The sequence below is a fragment of the Urocampus carinirostris genome, chromosome 16 (genome assembly GCF_059441175.1).
Source record: "Urocampus carinirostris isolate Australia breed hairy pipefish chromosome 16, RoL_Ucar_1.0, whole genome shotgun sequence".
Lineage (NCBI taxonomy): Eukaryota > Metazoa > Chordata > Actinopteri > Syngnathiformes > Syngnathidae > Urocampus > Urocampus carinirostris.
This window is the reverse complement of record NC_142364.1, coordinates 11,117,361-11,140,730: the sequence shown is the minus strand read 5'-3', so window position 1 is coordinate 11,140,730 and position 23,370 is coordinate 11,117,361. Positions and strand designations below refer to the sequence as shown.

Here is a 23,370-nt window from a genome sequence, read left to right as displayed (position 1 = left end):
ACAGTCTGTCTTTTCTACAATTAGACTAGAACTCTCTTTTAAACAAGTGTACAGACTAAATGTCTTTTCGACACAGTTCTAGAGACCATGTATTTTCTTCAGATTGTGTCTTCCCCTTAGTTTTAGAGACAAACTGTATTTTCCACACTTTTAGAGACTCACTAGTTATTTTCCACAGTTTTAGAGATTAACTCTGTCTTTTCTTCAGTTTTTAACAGTAACTTTTCTAATGATTTACCGACTACGTCTTTTCCACGATTTAATGGAGTAACAGTCTTTTCTACACAGATTTATCGATGAATGTTGTTTTTTTTCGACTATTTTACAGACTAATTCTGTCTTTTCCACTTAGTTATTGAAACTATTTATTATATGGGGTTTTAGAGACTATGTTTTTTCCACATTTTTAGAGACTAACTGTGTATTTTCCACAGTTCAAGTGAGAGCTCAGTCTTTTTTTAGAGGCTTTCTCCGTCCTTCCTCAGTTTAAGAGACAAATTCTTTTTAACATTTAAAGTGACCAACGCTCTCTTTTCCCCAGTTTTAGAGACAATATGATATACAGTAAGGAGAAAGTATAAAAGTTGTTTGAGACTCTGCAAGGGAATTGTGCCTACAGCAGATGGGGAAAGCAGATGATGCTCCTTGTGTGGGTTGCAAAGGACTTACATCACTATTTTATATAAAAAAAAACTGCTCATCTGCTGCTTTTGTAGACAAGATTCGAGCAGGATATCGACACATGCGTAGATCCGTTCAGAAATGATATGAAAATGAAAGTAACAAAAATCCATTTTTGTCTCGTCAAGATGCCGAATGTAAAACCGTCATTTTTATTTTAAATTAAAGCCCCAGTGTTTATGATACAGCGAACCCTAGTGGTTGATGAATAATAATTTATATAATTATTCAAATGATAAGCAAAAACACATGTACCATCTCATACTTTAAAGAATTGTAGGCATCTTTGTCTTTTTCCTTCTCTAGCCACACATGTAAATCTGCAAGCTATTGATCACAACTAGTTGCTATTGTTATTGTTAGCTGTTTGGCGTAACTACAGCTTGCTTCGTCCTTTCACCGCTGGTAATGGAAGGGAATGTCGCTAAGTCCAGTGAGTCTGGCATCTGGTGAATTGTTTCCACTGTTTCCTTCTCTGGCCACTCATCTTAACCTTTGGACTTAGGTCAAGGGCTTGCAAAATAAGGCTTACTTCATTATCAGTGTTACTCACCTTCCACAGCTTACATCCAACTGCATGTCGCTGACTTCGTTATTCAGGCATCTTCTTCTTCAAAAAAAAAAATCAATTTTATCCTTCTCTAGTGAAATTAAATGATCAGCATTTATATAGCGCTTTTCAAGTCAATGACTTCCCAAAGCGCTTTACATTGTGCTTCACATTTACCAATAGCGGCCGTGATCTGTGCAGCCATGTAAGGCGCTAACCTGCTTATTGGGGGCATTGGGGGTTCAGTGTCTTACCCAAGGACACTTCGGCATGTAACACGGACAAGCCGGGATTCGAACTGGGATCCCTTAATCCTAAAACGATCGCTCTACTTCCTGAGTCACTGCCGCCATGTCATGCATGTCACTGAGGTCTGTGATTCAGGGTCCCAATGCTTGACCAATCAAATATCGTAGAATTCGGACTATAAGCCGCGACCTTTTTTCCAAGCTTTTGGAACGTTGAGGGGTTATGGTTCCGTATATTATTGAAACTCTTTCTGTGTAACCTCCTTCTTGGTAAATATATCATGTTTCAAGGTGGGTACATGCGGCTTATAATCAGGTGCGGCTTATGTATGTACAAAAATGTTTTTTTTTTTTTCTTTAAAGATGTACTGGGTGCGGCTTATAATCAGGTGTGCCTTATAGTCCGAAATTTGCAGTATTTTACTGGAATTTTATGAAGGTTCGCCAGTTAAAGTTGGTTGCTCACACCTGTTCTGACCAACTCCAGTGTTGGCTCTTATCGGTCGCCACGGTTTGTATCCATCTTGCTTGTTTTTTTTCTCTCTGCTGGCAAAGTTCAACAGCATGTTCATATCCTGTCGCTGGCTGAAATTCAGGAAAACATGGTCGTAAACTTCAGAATTTTGCCAAGTGGGATCCTTTTGGGTCCCATGGTGTATCATTTTCTCTCCATTCTATGCTACAACGACCACTGGTGGTGAAATTTTACGCAGCATCACTTTAAGGTGAACATTTTGAGACTTGAGCGCGGTGGTAGCGTTCCAGGTTTAAGATTACAAGGTGCTAATCTGGAAAGCCGAAGATTACAGCGGCTGCTAATGCCGAGGAGTCCAACCTGAGAAGAGCTAATGCCGTCCCTCAAACGAAACATTTAAGTGTCGTTTGGAATTAATCCGCTTCGGTGATTCGTCGCTGACTCACTTCTCGTGTTAGGCAAATGGATGCAAATTTCAAGAAAAGCCCACGAGCAGTGGGACATGAAATGTTATTTTTCTTCTTTTCCCTTTGGAAATTTGGCATTTTTTTGAATACCATTTGTGGGACTTTGGCGAGCAAGCACACACAATGAGGCTTTTTTGTGTATGTGTAGCTTCCGACGGCGCTAAATGTATCGTCTCCGTTTATCACGAGGGTCCGATTTCCTGCTCTGAGTTTAAGAGCCGCAACTGTTGTTGGCGCATGAATAATTCATGGAGGGGGAGCATCTGCTGCCAGACATTCAGAGCTGTCTCCTCCGACACTTCACATGCCAATGATGACCAAGACCATCCCCATCTGACACTGAGTATGTTTCCATGCAGGCTATGATCCCAATGGATGCAAAATATCGCGGTTATTCCGATGATGTCAACATGCACAATAATCAGACGGGAGTCTTAGTCGGCCTACGAATGTTCCGATTGCGACTATGCATCGGGGGTCACCAACCGTTTTGAAGCACCGAGCGACCTTCTTGTTAGCAGTTAGCAAGAAGAGCTACCAGTTCTATATGCATTCCTAGTAATAACATGTTATTACTATTTTATTACTAGGTTTTAATTAATAGATCTAACAGCACTTTTTCTCAGCCAATCAGAACGTGAGGATGGCGACAGCCGGTGGCTGGCGATTTAGGTCATCCATCTTTGTACCACATGTGATCCACAGGCTTGAACAGTGGTACCTCTACTTACAAATGTATTTCGTTCTGTGAGTAGCTTTGTAACTAGAAACATTTGTAAGTAGTGTTTTGTATCAAAAATGGTTTGATGATGTGTCTGGGACACTTGTAATTTTGATCAGAGGTATCTGTAAAAAATGGTAGGGGTGAGTTTCTTCCCTTTTCCTCCGCCAAAAACTAATTTTGAGAAGTGTTGGAAGTGGATAAAGGCATGCTGCCGCCCTCACTTTCGACTTAACGTGAAGATGATTGATGAGAACCAAAACACTGTTATTTGTTCTACAGTAAGTGTTTTATTTTTATTAAATTGAAGTTTACGCTGCTGTTGGGTCATTTACAACACAGCACCAGGTTGATTTGGTATATTACCATGAAATAGAAACCAGGAGATGCCTTTAAAAATTCTGTAATGGGTTAGTTCTGTCATAGGTTAAGAACATACAGTATTAAATCATCTGCAAAGACAGCCTGAAGAAAACTTTGCTTCTTTTATAACATTAGATGCTCCAAGGAATAAGAGTAAGGTGACATACCGGCCGCCCTATTTTCTATGCGTGTGATACATGGATACATTAACCGGCTTAGCGCGGTCTGTTGGATCTATTTATTTAAAGGTTCCAACAAGCCACTAAGATCATGCCAATTACAAATCAAATACACTGGAAAATCACAATGATCCATGATATTAGAAGTAGTCCCAGAACAAATCGTTCGTAAATCAACCCTGGCTTTAAAGGTATAATTTTAGAGACTTGAAAAAACCCGAATAATTATCGTGCTGTGTTTATAATATTGAATGGCTTTTAAGGTATAATTTAAAAGTTTGACATTTAATAACCTGGCTCCAAGTGATCAATTACAGTATCATATTTTCTTTGTTGTTATAGAAGAGATATGAGGTAATTTGTTGCCAATTTTGAACGATATTTGTGAAACATATAGTCGCCCAACATGAAACATCACTTTAATTGTACTAAGGCAACACAAACTAAACAACTTCTTTATTGCATTTTTTACAAAAAAAGTGATATATTTTACCAAACTATTTTACGTAAAAAGTAAATTAAAAAAAATCTAAAGCGTCACATCACATAGTAAAACTTTACCCAAATCAAAGCGTTTTTACAGGTTTTCGTCTTGCTCCTATATCATCTTTGACACCTGTTAACGGTAAATTGGAATCACGTGACCGGGTGCTCCAATAGGAACTGCTATCGTGCGCAGTTGCGGAAGTTGAGCCCGGGCAATCAACGCCGTACATCGCAACGCGGTCGGATTAAAATTGTGGATAAAGTGTCAAGAGCGGGATCTTCTTTTTACAGTAAGTTGCTCCATTTATTAAAAAAAATCTCAAATCGTTTAAATTGGCTAAACAATTTGGTTTATTCAAATTTTCGATGGATTTTAGGTAACTCACGATGCGATATCTGAAATTCCCCGATTTAACGCGGTTCACCTTTCACTGATTCATGTATTTTGATCATACACTGTCTTCTGCCTTCTGATTGGCTAAACAGTCCCTAAGATGGTAGCTATTGGTCAAAAATAAAACTAAGATATAATAAAAATGTATACACCTTACATTTTAAAATATATTTTTGGGCGCAGTTTTTAAAAAAATGTTATTTGAAATGTTTTTTCTGTTTTCAAACAAAAATATATTATCCTGGTTTTAGACACGTCAGTTGTTGTTTTTATGGAAAATGACATTTTTTAAAGAGTTTTGTTTCTGTTTTGAAGATATATATATATATATATATATATATATATATATATATATATATATATATTTCAGCTTTTACAAAATCTATTTTTCTCAGACCAAAAAGATTATTCGTAACATTGCTCTACAGTTATAGTAGAATTATTCACTTCTTTATACTTTTAAAGTGTGCATAGAAGTTATTCAACAAAAAAGAGAACATTTTTTTGTGTCTAAAGCAGTGTTTTTCAACCTTTTTTGAGCCAGGGCATGTTTTTTTACATTGGATCAATTTTGTGGCACACCACTAACCAGAAATGTTATAAAATGACAATGAACAGTATGTTTAATTACAATATAATTTATAATACCCCTGTTTTTTTACAGCACAGACACTTGAAAATGTCATATTTGCAAAAAAATGATTCATAAATGTTTTATAAAATTTTTAATTTTAAAAAGTGACATTGGATAATTTCTCACGGCACACTAGTGTGTCGCGGCACAGTGGTTGAAAATCACTAGTCTAAAGTATGTGTGCTGTGTTCATCATAACTGTAATAAACTAATACAAAGGGAAAGTCCTTTTTTTTTATGATCATGACCGTTTGAAGCAAAAAGTATCTGTATTTAAATGGGTGTCGGGCCATACTATCTTGATACATTTTGAATGAATGAAAGGCCTTTAGTGTCAATATGCAATAGTATGACAACATTAGATGGCTTTTTTCAGTGCAAGTAAAACAAATTAAGAAGATAAAAATGTGCAAAAGGATAAAAATGTAATATATATATATAATGAATGTGCATATTCACAGTGTTAGTTGGATTGGATCGATACCAAAATTCCTAGTAACACCCTTTGCCTCTTTACTGATGTCCCCATGTAGGGATTCTTGTTTTTTTTTTGGAATAAATAACATAAAATGACATAATTTTACCATATTCCAAAAAACAATCGACCACGGGCATTTTTGTTGCAAATCGGTTTGGAGGCACTAATCCCCTAAATAGTTGCCAGATTTGCAGATAAACACAGTGGCTAATCCTGACTTTTTACCGTCAGCATAATCATTTTATTTTTTTCCCCAGCCGCTGCACAAAACACTATTCATCGCGATTATAACGAGGCAGCAGAAAAGAAACCTAAAATGGACAAATGGAGTCGTTACTCTTTTAAGAAATCGATGTCGACTTTTGCAGCGCTGAATTATCCCCACAAATGCAAAAAAGACAAAGAACAAACTGAAAAATAACAATTGAAAGTTACTATGGTCATCAGATTTGTTGTTTTTCTTCATCGATCCTTCTTATGTGAAACCCCACCTGAGTGTGTTCCCTGTGTTATCTTATTTTCATACTTTCAGGGTTAGTACGGGTGCTTGAAATCCTTAAATTCTTGAATGTTAATGTTGTGTTTGAATTCTGGGTGAAGTGCTTGTAAATGCTTGAAATTGCTCCCATGTTTATCGACAGTCTGACTTAATATGCTACGCATCAAATGAAGAAAAATAAAGCTTTAGAAGAATCAACTTTTTTTGGATTGCACCCAAACATCTTCAGTGTTGGTGGGATCAATGATGATAATAACGACAATCAATAGTTATTATTTACAATGATGTTATATTTTTTTTCGACTGGTACTGGACATACATTGGTAAATTGGCTTTGAAAGTCCTTAAAAGTGCTGGAATTTGACCATGAAAAAACGTGTAAAACCCTATACTTTCAGTTAGATGAAAGTGGTATTCTGACAAAGCTTACGGCGACTTACTTTCATGTTCTGTTCAGTTACAGCTTGTTAGCGTGTTTGAAATATACTGTGTGTCCTGGTCTCGTCGTCATGGCACTCTGTTTTTTCTGTCCTCACGTGGGAGTGATTTGATTCATTTTACTTTTATGTTTCTACTGTTATAGCTGGTCAGTTTTGAAACATTATGTTGTTGTTCCATCCCTGAGTATGTTCCCTGCAACCTTGTGCTTTTGTATTTTGTTTCGTTAGAACTAAGGCTGCACAGTTTGGGGAAAAAAAACCTAATTGCGTTTTTTCAGACCAGTACTGCAATTTCAAACCATTTTCAATTTTAAAAGAAAAGTTCATTTTCTGTGCTACTTTTCTTTTTGTACAAGTACTTACCAGTTCTTCCATGAGCAGGGTCGATAATTAGTGTGGAAAAATATGTATGGCATCATGTCATACACATGTTTTCTGAGGAATTCTTGGAATATGACAGTATTACAACCTTTATTTTTGAAGATTTTGAAGAATGACAACACATGGGTTCATTTTTTTTAATCCAAATTATGCATCCAAGAGTTGCCCTGAAGAATTCTCGGGCCGCCGTGAGGAAGAACCGGAGCTAGCTAAGCGGCTAGCGGCGTTATAAGTCTTCGGTACCATCCGCAATCATGGTAAATGCGAACTCACTTCCAAATGAGATCAACGAGTGCTAGTGGAAAACATCGAAGCGCACAGGGAGCGCAGTTGCTGTGTTTTGCGGAAACGTGGCTCACGTTTAGCATTCCGGACGCTAACGTGTAGCTACCCGGAGCAATCCGGCTTCAGCGTCGCTATACAGAGACACGAAAGCCTACGGGAATCGGAGAGGAGACGGACTCGCTAACACGAGGTGGTGTATCCCTGGACACAAAGAAAAAGATTTCCATCTGCTGCAGGGATGTCGAACTTTTGGACTGGCGTGTGACGTCATCCACTCCGCTACAAGCACCCCTAGGGCATCATGTTAATCTGTTAATAAACAACGGGGTAGACTGCTGGAAGTGTGAATTTCCCTACGGGGATGAATAAAGTATCTATCTATCTATCTAATACTAGTGGCATGCCTTAACCCGCCTGTAAGCCGTCAAAACTGTTGAGAAGCAAAGAGGTGTCTGTAAGATGTCACCATTCACTGGTCTTTTTGGGGTCTTCAAATAGCCGCTTTTGGAAACGCTGAGACATACACTTAGAAAAATGTGCAAAATACTAATGTTATACTTTTTCATATTGTGATCAAATTTGATCTGGGACCAGGTAATGTTTAATGCATTTGTCCTAGCTGTTTTGCAGCTAAGGTGCCCATGCTACCCTCTTTTGCAGGCATATGATTGGAAAAAAACAATTCAGATGAGAACAAAAGCCTACTATTTCTGTGTGTTCTAATTTAGATTGCAGTGAATATTTCTGTTCTGGACAAAACTTTAGAGTCTTACCTTAGAAAAGAGGTCCAAAACAGTCCAGATTCTCCAGACGGTTTAACAACAGCATTCAGTTTTTCTTGGATTGAGGTTTTAGGTGAATTTTACTTTTGCTGTCCATAAATCGTTCAGAAAAAAGACAGTGTTATGCGATTACACAATCGCACTACGTTGATTAGATCTCGGTTAATCATGTAGCCCTAGTTAGAACTTGTAGGTATTCCAACATATCCCGCTTTGTGCTTTTTAAATGTTTTGTTAGAGATAGTGTGACTGCATTATATTTTGCAGTCTTATCATCATCGAACTTGCGTTGTTTTTCTGTCCTTGGTTGAATTTCTCGTTGCGTTACATTTATGTGTTGTTCCTTTAGAGCAGGGGTGTCAAACTCATTTGAACTCAGGGGCCACACCATAGAACAAATATTCTGTCGGGGGCCGGACTAGTAGATTAGAGAGAAAGAAAAAGAGAGATAAAGAAATAACAAAGATGGAGGGAAAGGAGAGAGGGCGGAACAAAGAAAGAAAGAAGGAGAGAGCGTGAGAAAAAAAAGAGAAGTCATGAGAGAGGGGGAAACAAAAGGGAGAGGAAGAAAGAAATCCAAAGAGAAATAGAAAGACAGAAGAAGAGAAAAGAGAAAAGAAAGCGCGAAGGGTAGGAAGAGAGAAAGAGAAAAGAGAGAAAAGGAGAAAATGAACTTAGAGCAAAAGAAGTTAAAAAGACACAGAGAGAGAAAGAGACAAAGAGCAACAAAGGAAGAGAAAAAGAGAGACACAGAGAGTGAAAGAGACAGACAAGTGAGTGGGAGAAAAGGGGTGGAAAAGAGAGAGAGAGAAAGAGAGAGAGAGAGAGAGAGAGAGAGAGAGAGAGAAATAGAAGTACAGTGTCTTTGTTCGAGGAACCTGGCTTTGACAACATCAAGTTGACATATTTCAACCTGCAGCTTGTTTTTCTCTTGCGCTTCTCTGAGTCTTGTCTCGCGGGCCGGATTCAATCCCTTAGCGGGCCTGATTTGGCCCGCGGGCCGCCTGTTTGACACCTGTGCTTTAGAGCCTGTGTTCCTGCGTACTCCGCGGGGTATTATTTTCATGTTTTGTTCAGTTAGAGCTTGTAAGTCTGGCAGCCTTATTTTTCTTGGTCTCATTGTCTTGGTACTCCTGCTGTTGTTCTGCCCATGTATGGGGATGTTTATTGTGTTCTTTTCATGTTTTATTCAGTAAAAGCCAGTTATTGTTGGAACATTATGTAGTTGTTCTATCCATGCATGAATTTTGGCCACTTAAATTGGTGTTTTGTTCAGTTGGAACGATCTTGTATTCAAAAATATCCTGCCTTGTCTACTCTCTTGTTTTGCTCAATGCCGGCCTGTTTGTGTTCCAACATATTCTGTGCACTTTCATTTTTTGTTCATTTAAATTTAGTTAGTGTATCAAACATGATATAGCAGGGATGTGTCGTTGAGCCTGTATTAGAGTAGCTCAGATGTCTTTGTAATCGGAAGATCACCGTAAACTCCCAACTTTCGTGTTTTGTTTAAATAGAACCAGTTTCACTACAACCTGCATTTTTACTTTCACGTTTTGTTCATTTAAATCTAGTTGGTGTTTCAATGTTGTGTAGTCTAGCCTGTGTTGTCACTGGTTTGATATCTTTGAAATCAGAAGACGTAGCCAACTTCTTACTTTCATGTTTTGTTCAGTTAGAACCAGTTGGTATTCCACCACATCTTCGGTTTTCTACCTTTTTGTGTTTGGTTCATTTGTATCTAGTTCTTGTAGTCTAGCCTGTGTTTGTGTAAATTATATTAATACTGAAGCTGGACGCTATTGAATTGGTTTTCTTTAAAAAAAATCCTAAATTTATGTTTATAGGATCCACTTCTCTAGTCACTCACGGTAACTTGACACAAAAAGCTTAAGTAGTTATCAAGTGTAGCGCATCTAATGTTGGGTCAGAATTTCGTTTTGCAATGTCAGAGAAAATGATGAGACAATTTTAGAGCATGTGAACTGAATACTAGGATTTAATTCAATCATTCACAGTGACCGTGTTATCTGATAACACCAGGATGGGAGATTTGTTATCTTGCAAGCATGAGTGAAACAAAGGAACAAGCCGGTCAGAGGGGTGTGAGGCCCCTGCTCCGCTGGAGGCTGGAGCCGTGAGACAGGGCGCCAGCCACCTTGCAATTCAGTTTGAAAGAAGCCAGAAAGGGGTCAAGAGGTCTGTCTTGCAAGAGGCCAAAATAGTTCTTTTTGAGACAGCGAAGCGACAAAAGGGTCCAGCCAAGCAAGCAGCAGAGGAGCAAAATCCTGGCCCGCACGCAACCAAAAAGGTTTTAAACCTAGTCCCAGCTTAATCAGCAACCAGATAGCTTTGCTGAGCCAGCGCCCAAGCTTGATCAAGCCAGCAGACAAACTGGAAGGACCCAGCCAGCGACCTCAAAGAAGCCACCAGCCGCCAACCACGGCTTCCCCGCTCTGCATTCGTGGTCCTCTCCAGGACCAGGTCCCCAGGCTTCAGGATTCCTCATCTTTCTCTCGCCAGGGGCACCTTCACCAAACCAAGACCAATCTTATTCTTGGGGTGCTAGGTATTTATTGGTGTGACTTTAAGGGAGCATTATTCTACGTTTCAATAATGTAATAACTACCCCAACATTGTTTTCTATCTAAATAGTGCCATCTATGATCTCAACTTCTACCTTTTTTTTGTTTTTTCTTATTCTTGATTTGTTTTGAGTTCTATTCAAGCTTCTTTTTTAGATCCTTAGTAAAAGTAACATTAAAGCCTAGTACGGTAGAACCTCGGTTCTCGACCATAATCCGTTCCAGAACCCTGTTCGAGAACTGATTTGTTCAATCACCTAAATCATTTTTCCCATTAAAAATAATGTAAATGTTTACCATGAATGTTTAACGCAATCATAAAGCTAATCGTACGTTCGCGTTATCGTAATCTTCCGTACGAAAGATTACACTAACATGAACTTGTAAAAATAAAAAAATCAGGTAGTTTACAAGTCATTTAGCACCCGGGTCTCAACAACTGGCTAGCGCTTCATTGGAAAGGGGGCTCCGTTCCAACACCCTGAATGTTTACCTGAATGTTCAACGTAAGCATAAAGCTAACCCAGGCTAATCGTACGTTCGCGTTATCGTAATCTCCTGTACGAAAGATTACGCTAACACGAACGTGTAAAAATAAAAGATTAGATAAAGAAAAGAATTATGAATAGGATTTCTTACCTTTGTGGTGGTCAGCAGAAGGCGCATGCTGTATTCCCGAGCAAGATCGGAAACTCACACACCTCTTTCATATTTAGCTATTATGTCTTTCTTAAAGGCAATAGTTGTACGAACAACTTTTCTTTATCCACCTGTCCTGCTTGCACCGACCTTCTTCGGAGGCATAGTTAGGGGCCAAAACACTCCATTCACCGATATTAAAAGCAAAAGCAAAAAGAGGCAAGTGCGCACGTGATAACAGTTGGTCACGAGGGGTGGGGGCGATCTACATGATCTACACTCGTACGCCGCTCAGCATCGCACTCTAGCTTACGCACTCACGCATTACCGGCGTTCGAACTCCGAATTTTTGACCGAACAGCGAAGCAAGAATTTCTCAAAATTTTTGGTCGAACTCCGATTTGTTCGAACTGAGAGGCGTTTGAAAACCGAGGTTCCACTGTATATGTGTGTCTTGATTAAAGTATATTGAACTATCAAAAACAGCAAAAAGAATTCACTTAAAGTTGTGCGTGTAGCCACCCTTTAGAACAACTAAAAAGGTTTTTCATTCGTTTTTCCTCATATAAGGATCTAAAAACATATTTGGTGCTCCAAAAAGGCGAGACGAGGTTTGAAAATAATGTACCCGGCTTTTTAATTTAATTGGTCAATAAATAATTTGTTTAAACAATTTATTTACCACTCAAATCTCGCTACACAAGTAAGGATTGAGTCACATTTTATTTCGTCAATTCATATTGCTGACTGTTCAAGTCAATATTTTCATTAAAAAAAAACATAATAGTTGAAAGTGAACCCAAACAGAAAAGCCAACATCCACAGTGAGGAAGGCAAAAATTTACAGTAAAAAAATTGCATTTTTTTTTTTTTTTTTTTTGCATTATGGAAAACATGGTTTTGAGAAGCGTGTCACAACTTTTGAGATGATACTTGTAACAGTGTCTCAACACTCATTGCAAAAAACAGCACTTTTACGAAAAATGTAGGGGGGGAAATGGCCATGAAACCTTCAGTTCTCACAAGAATATGGAGTTTGGACACAAACTCAAAGGAAGGTCAAAGACGAAAAGCAAAACTGGCTGCGAAATTGCTACACTAGTGAATAATCACTTTTAAATTTCAAGTGTGTGCCCGCCCTCTATTTCCAGACTCAATAAAATGATAATTTATATAAAATGGTATAAAAAAATAGTTAATTTGATGTTGGCTTGTCCCCCATTGCCCCCTCAAGTATCTTCCCAACCCCGTGAAAAACATATTTTTCATGAAGCATTAAAGGGACAGTGTTTATATTCTAGCACTAGATGTCACTCTATTGTGAAATACAACTGAAAATAAAACCCAAGCTAAAAAAAACCCACAAGATTGAGTTCAAACACGCAGTCTCAAAGGGACCAAAGCGTACCATTATGCTTCTTAATTTAATTTTTTTTGCTTTTCACAAGGTTTTTTTTGGGGGGGGGGCTGGGGGTGTTACCCGTAGCGGCAAGATGCCAGATAATTATGCAAGCTTCCACTTGGTTAAATTAAAATACTTAAATAGACATTTCTGTAACTAAGAAGTGTATAAAAAAATGAATATATATATATATATATATATATATACCGTATTTTCCGCACTATAAGGCGCACCTAAAAGTCTTAATTTTTTTCAAAAGCTGCCAATGCGCCTTATAATACACTGCGCGTTATATATGGCTCAATATTAAATCGCAAGGTCTCGCAACTTACGCAACAGCCGCCGACTCGATTTCCCCCCGAACGTGGAGTAGTCTGCGGTGTATGCTGGGATTTATATACCGGTGTTTCATTGGCATCATCATTTGAATCGATCACTATTGGCTAAAGTTATTCGGAGCCTCGGATAGGCTAGAGGGCCGAAACAAACCCTGCAATTAGCCGAAAATGATGTGTCAATCATCAGTCAAATCGATCGCTTTTGGCTGAAGTTATTCGGAGCCTCGGATTGGCTAGAGGGCCAGAACAAACCCTGCAATTGCTGTGATGAGTTGAGTGGATTAAACTCAATTCCAAGTGTTTATTGTCATATGCACAGTAAAGTTGCGAGCGAAAAGAAAATAGAAACTAAGGAATGGTTGGCATTTCTTGAATCCCAAGACTTTAACTTTCCGAATGATATTTGAAATGATGCATTTGAGTGACATCGTACGGACACCGCATCCGCACGTGTCTACGACACGTATTTGCTTCTTTGCAAGCTTTGGGAATGTTAAGGGGGTAATACGTTTGACTGAATCATCTGACTGTTTTGTCGACGTTCCCATTGTAGCGCCCTATAACCCGGTGCGCCCTATAGTGCGGAAAATACGGTATATATATATATATATATATATATATATATATATATGAGAGTTTATGAAATTTTGCCTATTGTACAGATCAATAGTTAATTTAATGATTTTTTATCAATAAGAGGTGCTAAAAAATACACAATGTCCCTTTTAATACGTATTGCACTCAAGGCCAACATTCAGATCGCTGGGTACATTTTTCTGTATAATTTTTTTCTTTGCCTGTACTATTAATCAAGATATCTATTAGATTTCACGCAAAGAAAGAAAAATATTTCTGAGCAAGTCCGTCTTAACTTTTTTCTGTACATAATATTGAATTTAGATATATATGGGCCCCCAAATCAACAAAATTCTTGTGAGAACATCGTGGCATTATGGTCAATTATATATAATTCATTTGATCTCAAAGCCTCCCCGGAAAAATCAATACCATGAAGTTCAAGTCTCATTTGGTGGACACATGCAGTAAAAAAAAACAAGGTGAAATCGAGCGAGTGAACAAGAAAAACAAAACCATCCTTTCAGCTTCAGTTCAATGACGTGTTTGTGATGCGTTTCACGGACCTATGAAAGCTCTATTGACATTGTTGAGTTATTATGGCAGAACAGCAAAAAGCAGTGCATTTGGTTTTAAGGGCAAAAACGGCAGGGTGGTGTTAGCCTCCAAGTAAAGTAAACCCCCAGGATACGGTGACCCTGCCTTATGACGTGTACATGTTACAGTGTGAAATATAATGGTTTTTTTTAATTACCCTCTTTAAGAACACAACGTCCCTAGCTCACAATATTTTCATGTTACGAACTGGATTTCTGTATATTTTAAGGCATTTTCCCCTACTATACCACATCAACGCCAATTATTTAAAAAATCTAGAAGATTCAAACTTGGTTACATTTCTAAGATGCCCGTCTGCTATTGGTGGACGTCATGACAAATGCTGCTCTACTATTCGTTGGTGTTACAGCGTCATGAAAATGCGATAAATTGATGGCTGGACCAACTCCACCAATGTCTTTCCGTCTCGTTGTTTAGTTACTTGACAAAGGACTATGCAGCAAAAAAACAAAAAAACAAAACGAATATCGAAAATGTAAACCCAAAATATGCTTCAATTGGCTAGCATTAATGCTAAAAGGAAAGAATTGGCAGGAATTCTCGTTCTTTTTTTTTTCTTTTTTCCAAAGTGGAATCTCGTAATAAGCTTGAATTTGTTCATTTAGATACCTACCTTTTCTAAGTGCAATACACACTTTTTTCTTAAGTGCAATATGCCATTTTTAAGTGCAATATCCCGATGAAGGGCAATATCCTGGTTGTCTAGTTACAATTGCTACAGAAGTATTTTATTCTATTTTCGTGCTGTTAAATGTTTTTAAATTGCACTGTTTCTTTGTATACTTAGACTCAATTTCTATAATATTGTGCAAATAGATGGTATTTTAGTTTCAATATTGTAGCATTTTACCTGTTCCCAAATTTGTAGAGATGCTAAAGGAAGAAGCCAGAAAATGATAACTGTATAATTGAAGTTTGAGATAATAAATACGAACACACAGTTAACTTTTCTAAGCAATATGACCGTAACCATTTGTCGATCGGGAAAAATATTTATACCGTAAATTCCGGACTATAAGCCGCTACTTTTTTCCCCAAATTTTCAACCCTGCGGCTTATTCAGAGATGCGGCCAATTTATGTAATTTTTCTAATGGGCCGCCAGCGGCGTTCGAGTATGAGAGGTAAGATTTTAGACCAGTGGAATATATGTGCCGAGGAAGATCACAAATTATTAGCGTAAACATACCCTCATCGTGCAAATTGCACAATATAAGGCTCATAACGCAGCCGCTATGTTATTAGCAAACGGGCAAATAACTGGGGTGTATTGAAGTAAAGGAGCGTGGAACGACGTCATCATGATAAAATTTCTTTCCGACACTGAGAAAGACATCTTAGATGTCTTTATTAAGAAAGAAGGAGCGGATGGGCTGCCGTTATTCTTTCGATTATGGCTTTTATTTTCATAACAAACTAATTTTCAGGCATGCGAGCGTCTTTTTAGTAGCGTGAGGCTACCTCCCAAAGGCACGGTTTAGGATGAAAGTTATATTATTATTATTAAAGCTTTGAAAACTCTCTCGACGTACCGTCTTTCTTTGTAAATATGTGTAATATGTATTTGCAACTGTATATTTTTGTAATATATTTATTTGTATTTATTTGAGACACTTATTCTGCACGAGCAAATTAAAAAAGAGGGGTGGCGCAAACGCCAACGCTGATGGAAAAGTGGGGACCGGTAAAGGTGAGTTTTTGTGGACACGGCGGATAATAATGGATATTTATTTTTCCCACCCTTACCTTTGGAAATATACACTTTTTTTCCTTGGATTACTATCAACAGGCACCCAGAATCTGCAGGTCTGCAACAAATTTTAAGTACCTATATCGTTTTGCGTTCATTTTGGCGGCTGTGATTTTTAAACCGTGTGCTTCAATAAAGGACATTTAGTTTCAATCGCGGGTCTTGAAGTTCAACTTGGGTTAATCTCGTATTTGTTTGATGTGGGTGCATGCGGCTTATATACAGGTGCGGCTTGTGTATGGACAAAATCGGTTTTCCCCTTAAAATGTGATGGGTGCGGCTTATAATCAGGTGCGCTCTATAGTCCGGAATTTACGGTAATTATCGTAGTCGGCTAGAAAACGTCTTATCCCCCGCTATACTGCGATTTCCACTTACGATCTCCACATCAGAATGGATTCATGTCGTATCCTGGGGGTCCACTGTGAACATAGTACGCTCTGTAAAATACGATTCATTCCAGAAAAGATATTTGCTTCTGGAATCGGAAAGTTGGGATTGTATCATCATTACAAAGCACATTAAGAATAAAACGTACGAAACATCCAAAGGAAATAAATTACACAACAACAAAAAGTCATAAACTTCTCCCCCGTCACTGTTGTATGATCTTCTGATTTAGAGTAGCTTCGGATCTTGAACCAGACATTAAGTCTGTTTTATTCTTCTATTCGAGACATTTTCAAGAAAGCCAATTTGTTTCGTTCCCAGTGAGGAAGTTGGGCCAACCAACTAAAATACACTTCCTGTTTCTTTGCCGGTGCAGAAATCAAAGTTCAAAGTTTTGCATATATACATCCTGGATGGCCGCCACGTCGTCCTCATAGAGACGATAACCAAAGGTGGTGTGGTCCTAAATAATTTCCACGGAGACGTTGTCAAGTTTCCTTCCATTGTCATAAAGTTTTTGTAGTCCACAATTTCAAGAACATCTTTGTTTCAAAATCCCCTCCGTCACAACATTTTTGATGATTGAATAATGGTAAGCTCCCGGCATATTCCGAAGACTCTTAATGGACGGTAGGCAGCTCACTTAGCCACGCCCTAGGAAGTGGGCGTCGGCCTGCGTACTCTTTCTGCAGAGAAACACAAACAATTGGATTAGAATTGAACAAACACACCAAAAGACTTTTTGTCAAAATTGACAAAACTCTGATTTTCTCATATAAGCGAATAATTAAAAAAAAAGAGAATAGAAAGTGGCTCTGAAATACATAAATCATTAATTGGCGTTTCTGATGATGAATCGGACTTAACATTTATTTATATTTTTTTGTGTGTTTGTTTTCTCCATTCTTTAACATTCGTCTTGTTGCTTTAAACAAAAACAGTGTTCTAATGAGATAAAATGTAAAGCCTTTTCCTATCTATATCACTGGTGGTCTAGTGGTTAGGATTTTGCGGTCTCTCTGACGCCACCCGGGTTCGATTCATGTTGCATCGAATTTTCAGATTGCGGTCAGTCTGTTTTCAACTAATCAACCATCGCACAAATACGGTAATATACCACCCTAAAGCCTTGTGTATGCGCACCCAAACTTTAAATCTTTTTTTTAGGCAAAAAATACAAAATAAATACGCGAGTTTTTTTATATTTCGCATTTCACTACGTACATTATAAATAACGCATACATGCTGCTGTCTTCCGTGCCAATATTCTGGGTTCAAATCCCGGACAAACGGCTTCAACATCAAGGGAAAAATCGTGCCAAAGGAAGCGATTGTGTCATTTGCTTTATGTTAGTGTGTGATTGGGAGGATTACTCGGGGAATTGTCAGTGACATACGCTGAAAACAGAGTAGTGTTACCTACTATCGGTATTGGGCCCATGCTTATCTACTACTGTATATTCAGAGATTTTAAGGTAGAATAACAAGGCATAATTAATCTTACGGCCAAAATTGCGTCACTTTTAGCCACGCTATTATTTTCAATTACCCGACAAGACTTTTAGAAAGATTTTGTACATTTATCCTAGTAGATTAGATATAGACATTTCTCTACTTACGATCATTTGGCTTACGAAAAACAGTACCGCATTTTCCGCACTATCAGGCGCACCTAAAAGCCTTTATTTTTTTTCAAAAGCTGACCATGCGCCCTATAATACAGTGCGCCTTATTTATGGATCAATATTAAGTCTCAAAGTCTTCCAACTAACTTGCAGCCGCCGACTAGATTTTCCCCCGAATGCCAAGTAGTACGCGGTGTATGCTGGGATTTATTTACCAGCTTTTCATTGGCTAACCAATGTGTCAATCATCATTTGAATCGATCACTATTGGCTAAAGTTATTTGGAGGTCAAGGGGCGGATCCTTTTTATCATTTACACGCTGGCATAGGCTTAAGCTGCAAAACAAACCTGCAATTGGCCGAAAAAGATGTGTCAATCATCAGTTGAATCGATCACTATTGGCTAAAGTTATTCGGAGGTCAAGGGGCGGATCCTTTTTATCATTTACAGGCTGGCATAGGCTGAAGCGGCAAAACAAAGCCTGCAATTGGCCGAAAAAGATGAATGTGTATAGCACGTGGTTGACGGCATAAAGAGTTTTTTACTATTCTGTATTTGTAAATATTTTATTCTCCTGGATTTACTAAACTCACGGATATAAGAGGACCATGGCTGCACATTATTATTGAACACAACGACTTCGGTGAGCTGCTCTGGATATATATTTTCCCTGTATCTTGTTTCAGACTGAACTCGATGTTTCTGTGATAAGCGGTGCAGATAATGGATGGAATGGAGTGTCTATTTTTAAATTAAACTCAATTCCAAGTGTTTATTGTCATATGCACAGTAAAGTTGCGAGCGAAAAAGAAAATGGAAACTAAGAATTGTTTGGCTTTTCTTGAATCCCAAGACTTTACCCTTCCGAATGATATTTGGAACGATGCATTTGAGTGACATCGTACGGACACCGCATCCGCACGTGTTCTCGACACGTATTTGCGTCTTTGCAAGCTTTGGGAATGTTAAGGGGGTAATAAGTTTGACTGCACTAGCCGGTGCGTCTTATGTATGTCAAATATAGGACCAAAAACTATTTTTTCGGGGTGCGCCCCATAACCCGGTGCGCCTTATAGTGCGGAAAATACGGTAGATACGAATAGAATTTTCGGGGTGTCGAAAAATATCCGAACATTGCTGGAAGTTAGAGTTTGTATTGTGTGCACTTTTTTCCAAGTACATGACATTACTGTAGCGCTTCTTTCCACCGCTACCAGCGTGTGGCGCTGTGAGAGGTCACCCAGCATCCGCCCTGAAGAAAACCAATCTGCTTCCTCTTCCTGGTTTATGTGTAAATAACTATACTGTCTACACTATCTCCAGCGTGCTAAGAACTTTGACCATTTTTTTTGTTTAATATCTTGTGCATCCTGCCCTCCGACTGGCTGGCAACCAGTTCAGGGTGTCCCCTGCCCAATGCCCGATGATTGCTGGGATGGGCTCCAGCACCCCACGACTACTGAGAATGATCGGTGCAGCTGATGAGATGAGATGATGAGATCTTGTGCATCCATTCAATATGGTTGGTGTAAAGTGTAGAGAAAAGGTGCGTGGTTTCTTTTGAAATGAAAGTGAAATAAGAAAGCCTGATGCGGTTGAGAAAATGGTTAGATCGCTTTTTTTTGTCTATTCTCTACCACCGAGGACCTCTTGAAGCTCATCTTCCAAAAGTAAGTTAAACTCAACTCTATTTGTCTTTATAGAGTATATTATTTTATAAAATGTTTGTTTTAGTACAAAACAATACAGGTTACTTATACAAGCCCTAAACATACTTATATAAACATACAAAATATAGCACTGAAGCAACTTACGAATGAACGTCAGGAATCTTCGTAAATAGGGCAGCGTCTGTATTTTGATTTCTCTACAAAAGAAATAGTGCAATTTGGTTGTGTCGCCTCTCTACCTCTTTGTAACGTGCACGAGGCCAAGCTTTAATATTTGATCAGACGACACAACTTGTTAGAGTTTCCATGATCATCATTAAACCAGATTGGATTTTTCTATCGAAGTAGTAGCACAACTTTGGATCTTGTGATCCTCATAAGAATATATTCTTATTTTCTATACAAGTACTAGGGCAAATTGGTTGTGTCTCCACTCTACCTCTATAATATACACAACGCTCTAGAGTGACCTTACAATTCATCTATTTTAGCCATACTATAATATTTAATCAGCCAACACCACGTCCTCGAAAGATTCTGACCATTTATCTTCCTCGTAGGAGTAGATTTTGATTTTCAAGCTCAACTTTGTCGTGTATCCTCTCTACCTCTTTTTTTAGATGCACGAGGCATCGGAGATACCCAATTATTTGTCTCTTTTAGCCATACTTTAATATTTGTTTAGCCAACACTACTTGTTTTGATAAAAGAAACTAAGCATTCTTGTTCCTCATTAGAATATATTTTTATTCTCTAGAAAAGTAATAACTCAACTTGGTCATGTCTCCTCTGTACCTCTTAATAATCTAAGCTGGGCACCAAAGAGCTCGGCCGTAATCAGTCGATTAGGCTGTTGTGATTGAATGGGTTTCTCAACTTTAACACTGAGTTTTTATTTGTTGTTTGAAGGGTTACTTTTCTTTACTACACGTGTCAATTGACATATTCTTGTGTTTTTTGTTCTTTTAGAAAAATACCACTGACATAAATTTTCTTCACGTGCGTCTGCAGTAAAAAAAAAAAATACATCGGTTGTCAGTATTGGTATCATTAGGAAAAGCTATTGTACAAAGAATGTTTGTCATAAATGGTTGACTAGAAAAAAAGGAATTTAATTGTCTTGTCATTGATAACAACATAGTAAAAATTGTATGCAACGAGATTAGACATGGCACCCAAGGGTTAACTTCTAATAAAGATTTTTTGAAAAAAGATAGACGACTATCAGGATAGAAGGCAGAGAAAATATTTTTTACCACATAGTGCCTAGAGAAAGGCCTAAATTATAATGATGCAATGAAAAAAAATAGTGCATCGTAGCAACAGTGAAATGGGAAAAAAGTGCAATAACATTTAGCAGCAACACAATCACCAAAATAAGTCCCGAAGTACATATTTTCACAGTTTCGTGTAATAACATTTTGCAGCAACATAAAAAGAAACACCCCAAAAAACTCATTTACGGTGGTGATGGCCCCTTGGGAAGAAGCCGTCTCTGAGCCTGTTCGTCCTTATTTTGAGGGACCAGTAGAGCCTACCAGAGGTCAACAGGTCAAAAGAGGTGGTGGACGCGTGGGAAGTGTTTTTTATAATGTTGAGGGCTCTGCTACAGTATCGCAAGCCTGTGTATCCTAAAACCCAACTAATATAACTAATATACAAACTCCGGTTATGTAGGGTTCTGAAATCTTGTCTTTATCAACATCGCCAAAATTGGACAAATGCATGCCTAGAGAACTTTAAATTCAAGGTCAGTTAAAACCAAGGTTAGTTCGAACTAAGAAGACTAACTCGAGTCAAGATGGTGGCGCCCCTGTTCGGCTGCGGCTACATCGGCTCGCTACAGTTTTTTACACTTCGGTCATAAAACCCAGTCTTCGACTCAGTTTTGACGGCGCACGAAGACAACTCAAACTGCAGATTAATATACGATCGCAGTTTTTTTGCTGTATATGCGATCATCCAGAAATCAAGCGCTCTGTGCTACGACCACTCGGGAGTGTTTATTTAGCCACGGACTGCTACGTCAACAAGACCCAGCGGCCTACAAAGCAGCGAAGCAGAGTGGCAAGAGAGCGGTGTGACCGGAGGAGGAAGCGAGGTTGTCGGGCCGGGCTAACCGCTAGGCTAGATGCTAAACCCTTCAAAACGCCTCTCCCATCCATTTTCCTCTCTAATGTTCGCTCTCTGGACAATAAACTGGACCATTTACAACTGGAACTAACATCGAACCGCGAGATGACGAACTGCTGCGCTAAAATTCTAAAGAAGACATGGTTAAACTTATCTATCCCGGCTGACGCTCAAGGAAACTGTGCGGGTCAAATGTATCGACATTTCGTTCTGTATACACGTGTACACAAATGACAATAAAGTATATCTGAATCTGAACTAAGAAGCTGATCAACCCTATAGAAAGAAAGTAACCACTGCTGTTTTTTTCGTCACGAGAGTAGATCTGGAATTTGCATATTTCGCTCAACTCTAAAGAGTTAAGAGTTGACCTTCTGGGTTTGCGAGATCTCAGCAGAAATGATCTTAACGTCAAAGTTACGAGTTGAACTACTAAATTGGCTAGATCCCATCAGAAACTAGCTTAACATCAAGCCTTAAGTTACAACAATGGGAGTCGACAGCGCTTGGCTATAGATACCAGCGGCGATTTCCATAATCGTCTTATCGGGTCAGGTTTATTTGCCTCAGAGTTGATCCAGAATTTGCATATTTCATTCAACTGTAAATAGTTACAAGTTTAGCTACTGAGTTGGAGAGATCCCAGCAATAACAAGCCTAACATCAAGCCTCGAGTAACAGTAATGGGAGGTGACAGCGCTCGGCCATCAATACCATCGTCAATCTTGGTAATCTTATCGGGTCAGGTTTATTTGCCTTTGAGTCGATCTGGAATTTGCATACTTCACGTTAATGAGTTGCGAGTTGAGTTTCTGAGCTGGCGAGATCCCAATAGAGAATAGCTTAAAATCTAGCCTTGAGTTAGAGCGACCGGAGGTGACAGCACTTGGCCATCGATACTAGCGCTCTTTTTCATAATCGTGTTATCTGGTCAGGTTTACATGCCTCTGGGACTATCCGGAATTTGCATATATTACTTAACTCTTAGAACTGAGGAGTTGAGATTTTGAGTTGGCAAGATTCCATCTTAACATCAAGCCTTAAGGTACAGCAACCAGAGGTGACAGCGCTTGGCTATTGATATCGGCGAGAATCTCAGTAATTGCGTTATTGGGTCACATCATGTCTTGTCTGCCTATGAGAATTATGAGGAATTTTAAAACTAAACTAATGCTAATCGCTCGCACCGTGCATCCAGGGGTGTTAAAGCGAAAACCGAGGCCCAAATCAAAACATTTTACCACAAGCCAAGTGAATGTTGAAAATGAAAGAAGCTGCTAATGCTCGGTGCTAATGTTGACCTCGTTGCAGCCTAGAGCAATGCTAGAAAATACTACAGCCAAAAGCTGACTGCTAAAGCTAAATGTATTTGTGGCGTATTATTATATGATTTCATTTTCAATCTTCCAGTTTTTTTAATTGAGAAAAATGATTCTTAAGGTTGTCTCAGCGACGCTAGTTTCTATTGATAGTTGCTAATTGTAATACAGGTCGTGGCAGAGACTGTGATATCAGTTAGTTGCTAATGTTGTGCTAATTTCAGCTAGCGACCCCTAAAGGTAACAGACAACCGACAAAGCT

General features: G+C 38.6%; 1 protein-coding gene and 1 long non-coding RNA gene across 4 annotated transcripts in view; one reads left to right on the top strand and one right to left on the bottom strand.

Moving 5' to 3' along the window:
- The first annotated feature begins 4,380 nt into the window (after positions 1 to 4,380).
- Positions 4,381 to 23,370, top strand: part of LOC148350280 (uncharacterized) — a 114,786-nt gene continuing 95,796 nt past the window's right edge. For both annotated transcript variants that reach the window (XR_015847128.1, XR_015847127.1), the window contains exon 1: positions 4,381 to 4,460. This is a non-coding gene — a long non-coding RNA (uncharacterized LOC148350280). The remainder of the gene's footprint in view (positions 4,461 to 23,370) is intronic.
- Positions 13,659 to 23,370, bottom strand: part of lrrtm4l1 (leucine rich repeat transmembrane neuronal 4 like 1) — a 43,901-nt gene continuing 34,189 nt past the window's right edge. For both annotated transcript variants that reach the window (XM_088320263.1, XM_088320262.1), the window contains exon 3: positions 13,659 to 17,046. Coding sequence is in view for 1 of the 2 variants with exons in the window: in XM_088320262.1 (XP_088176388.1) it covers positions 16,981 to 17,046 (66 nt within the window). In the remaining variant the exon portion in view is untranslated. The remainder of the gene's footprint in view (positions 17,047 to 23,370) is intronic.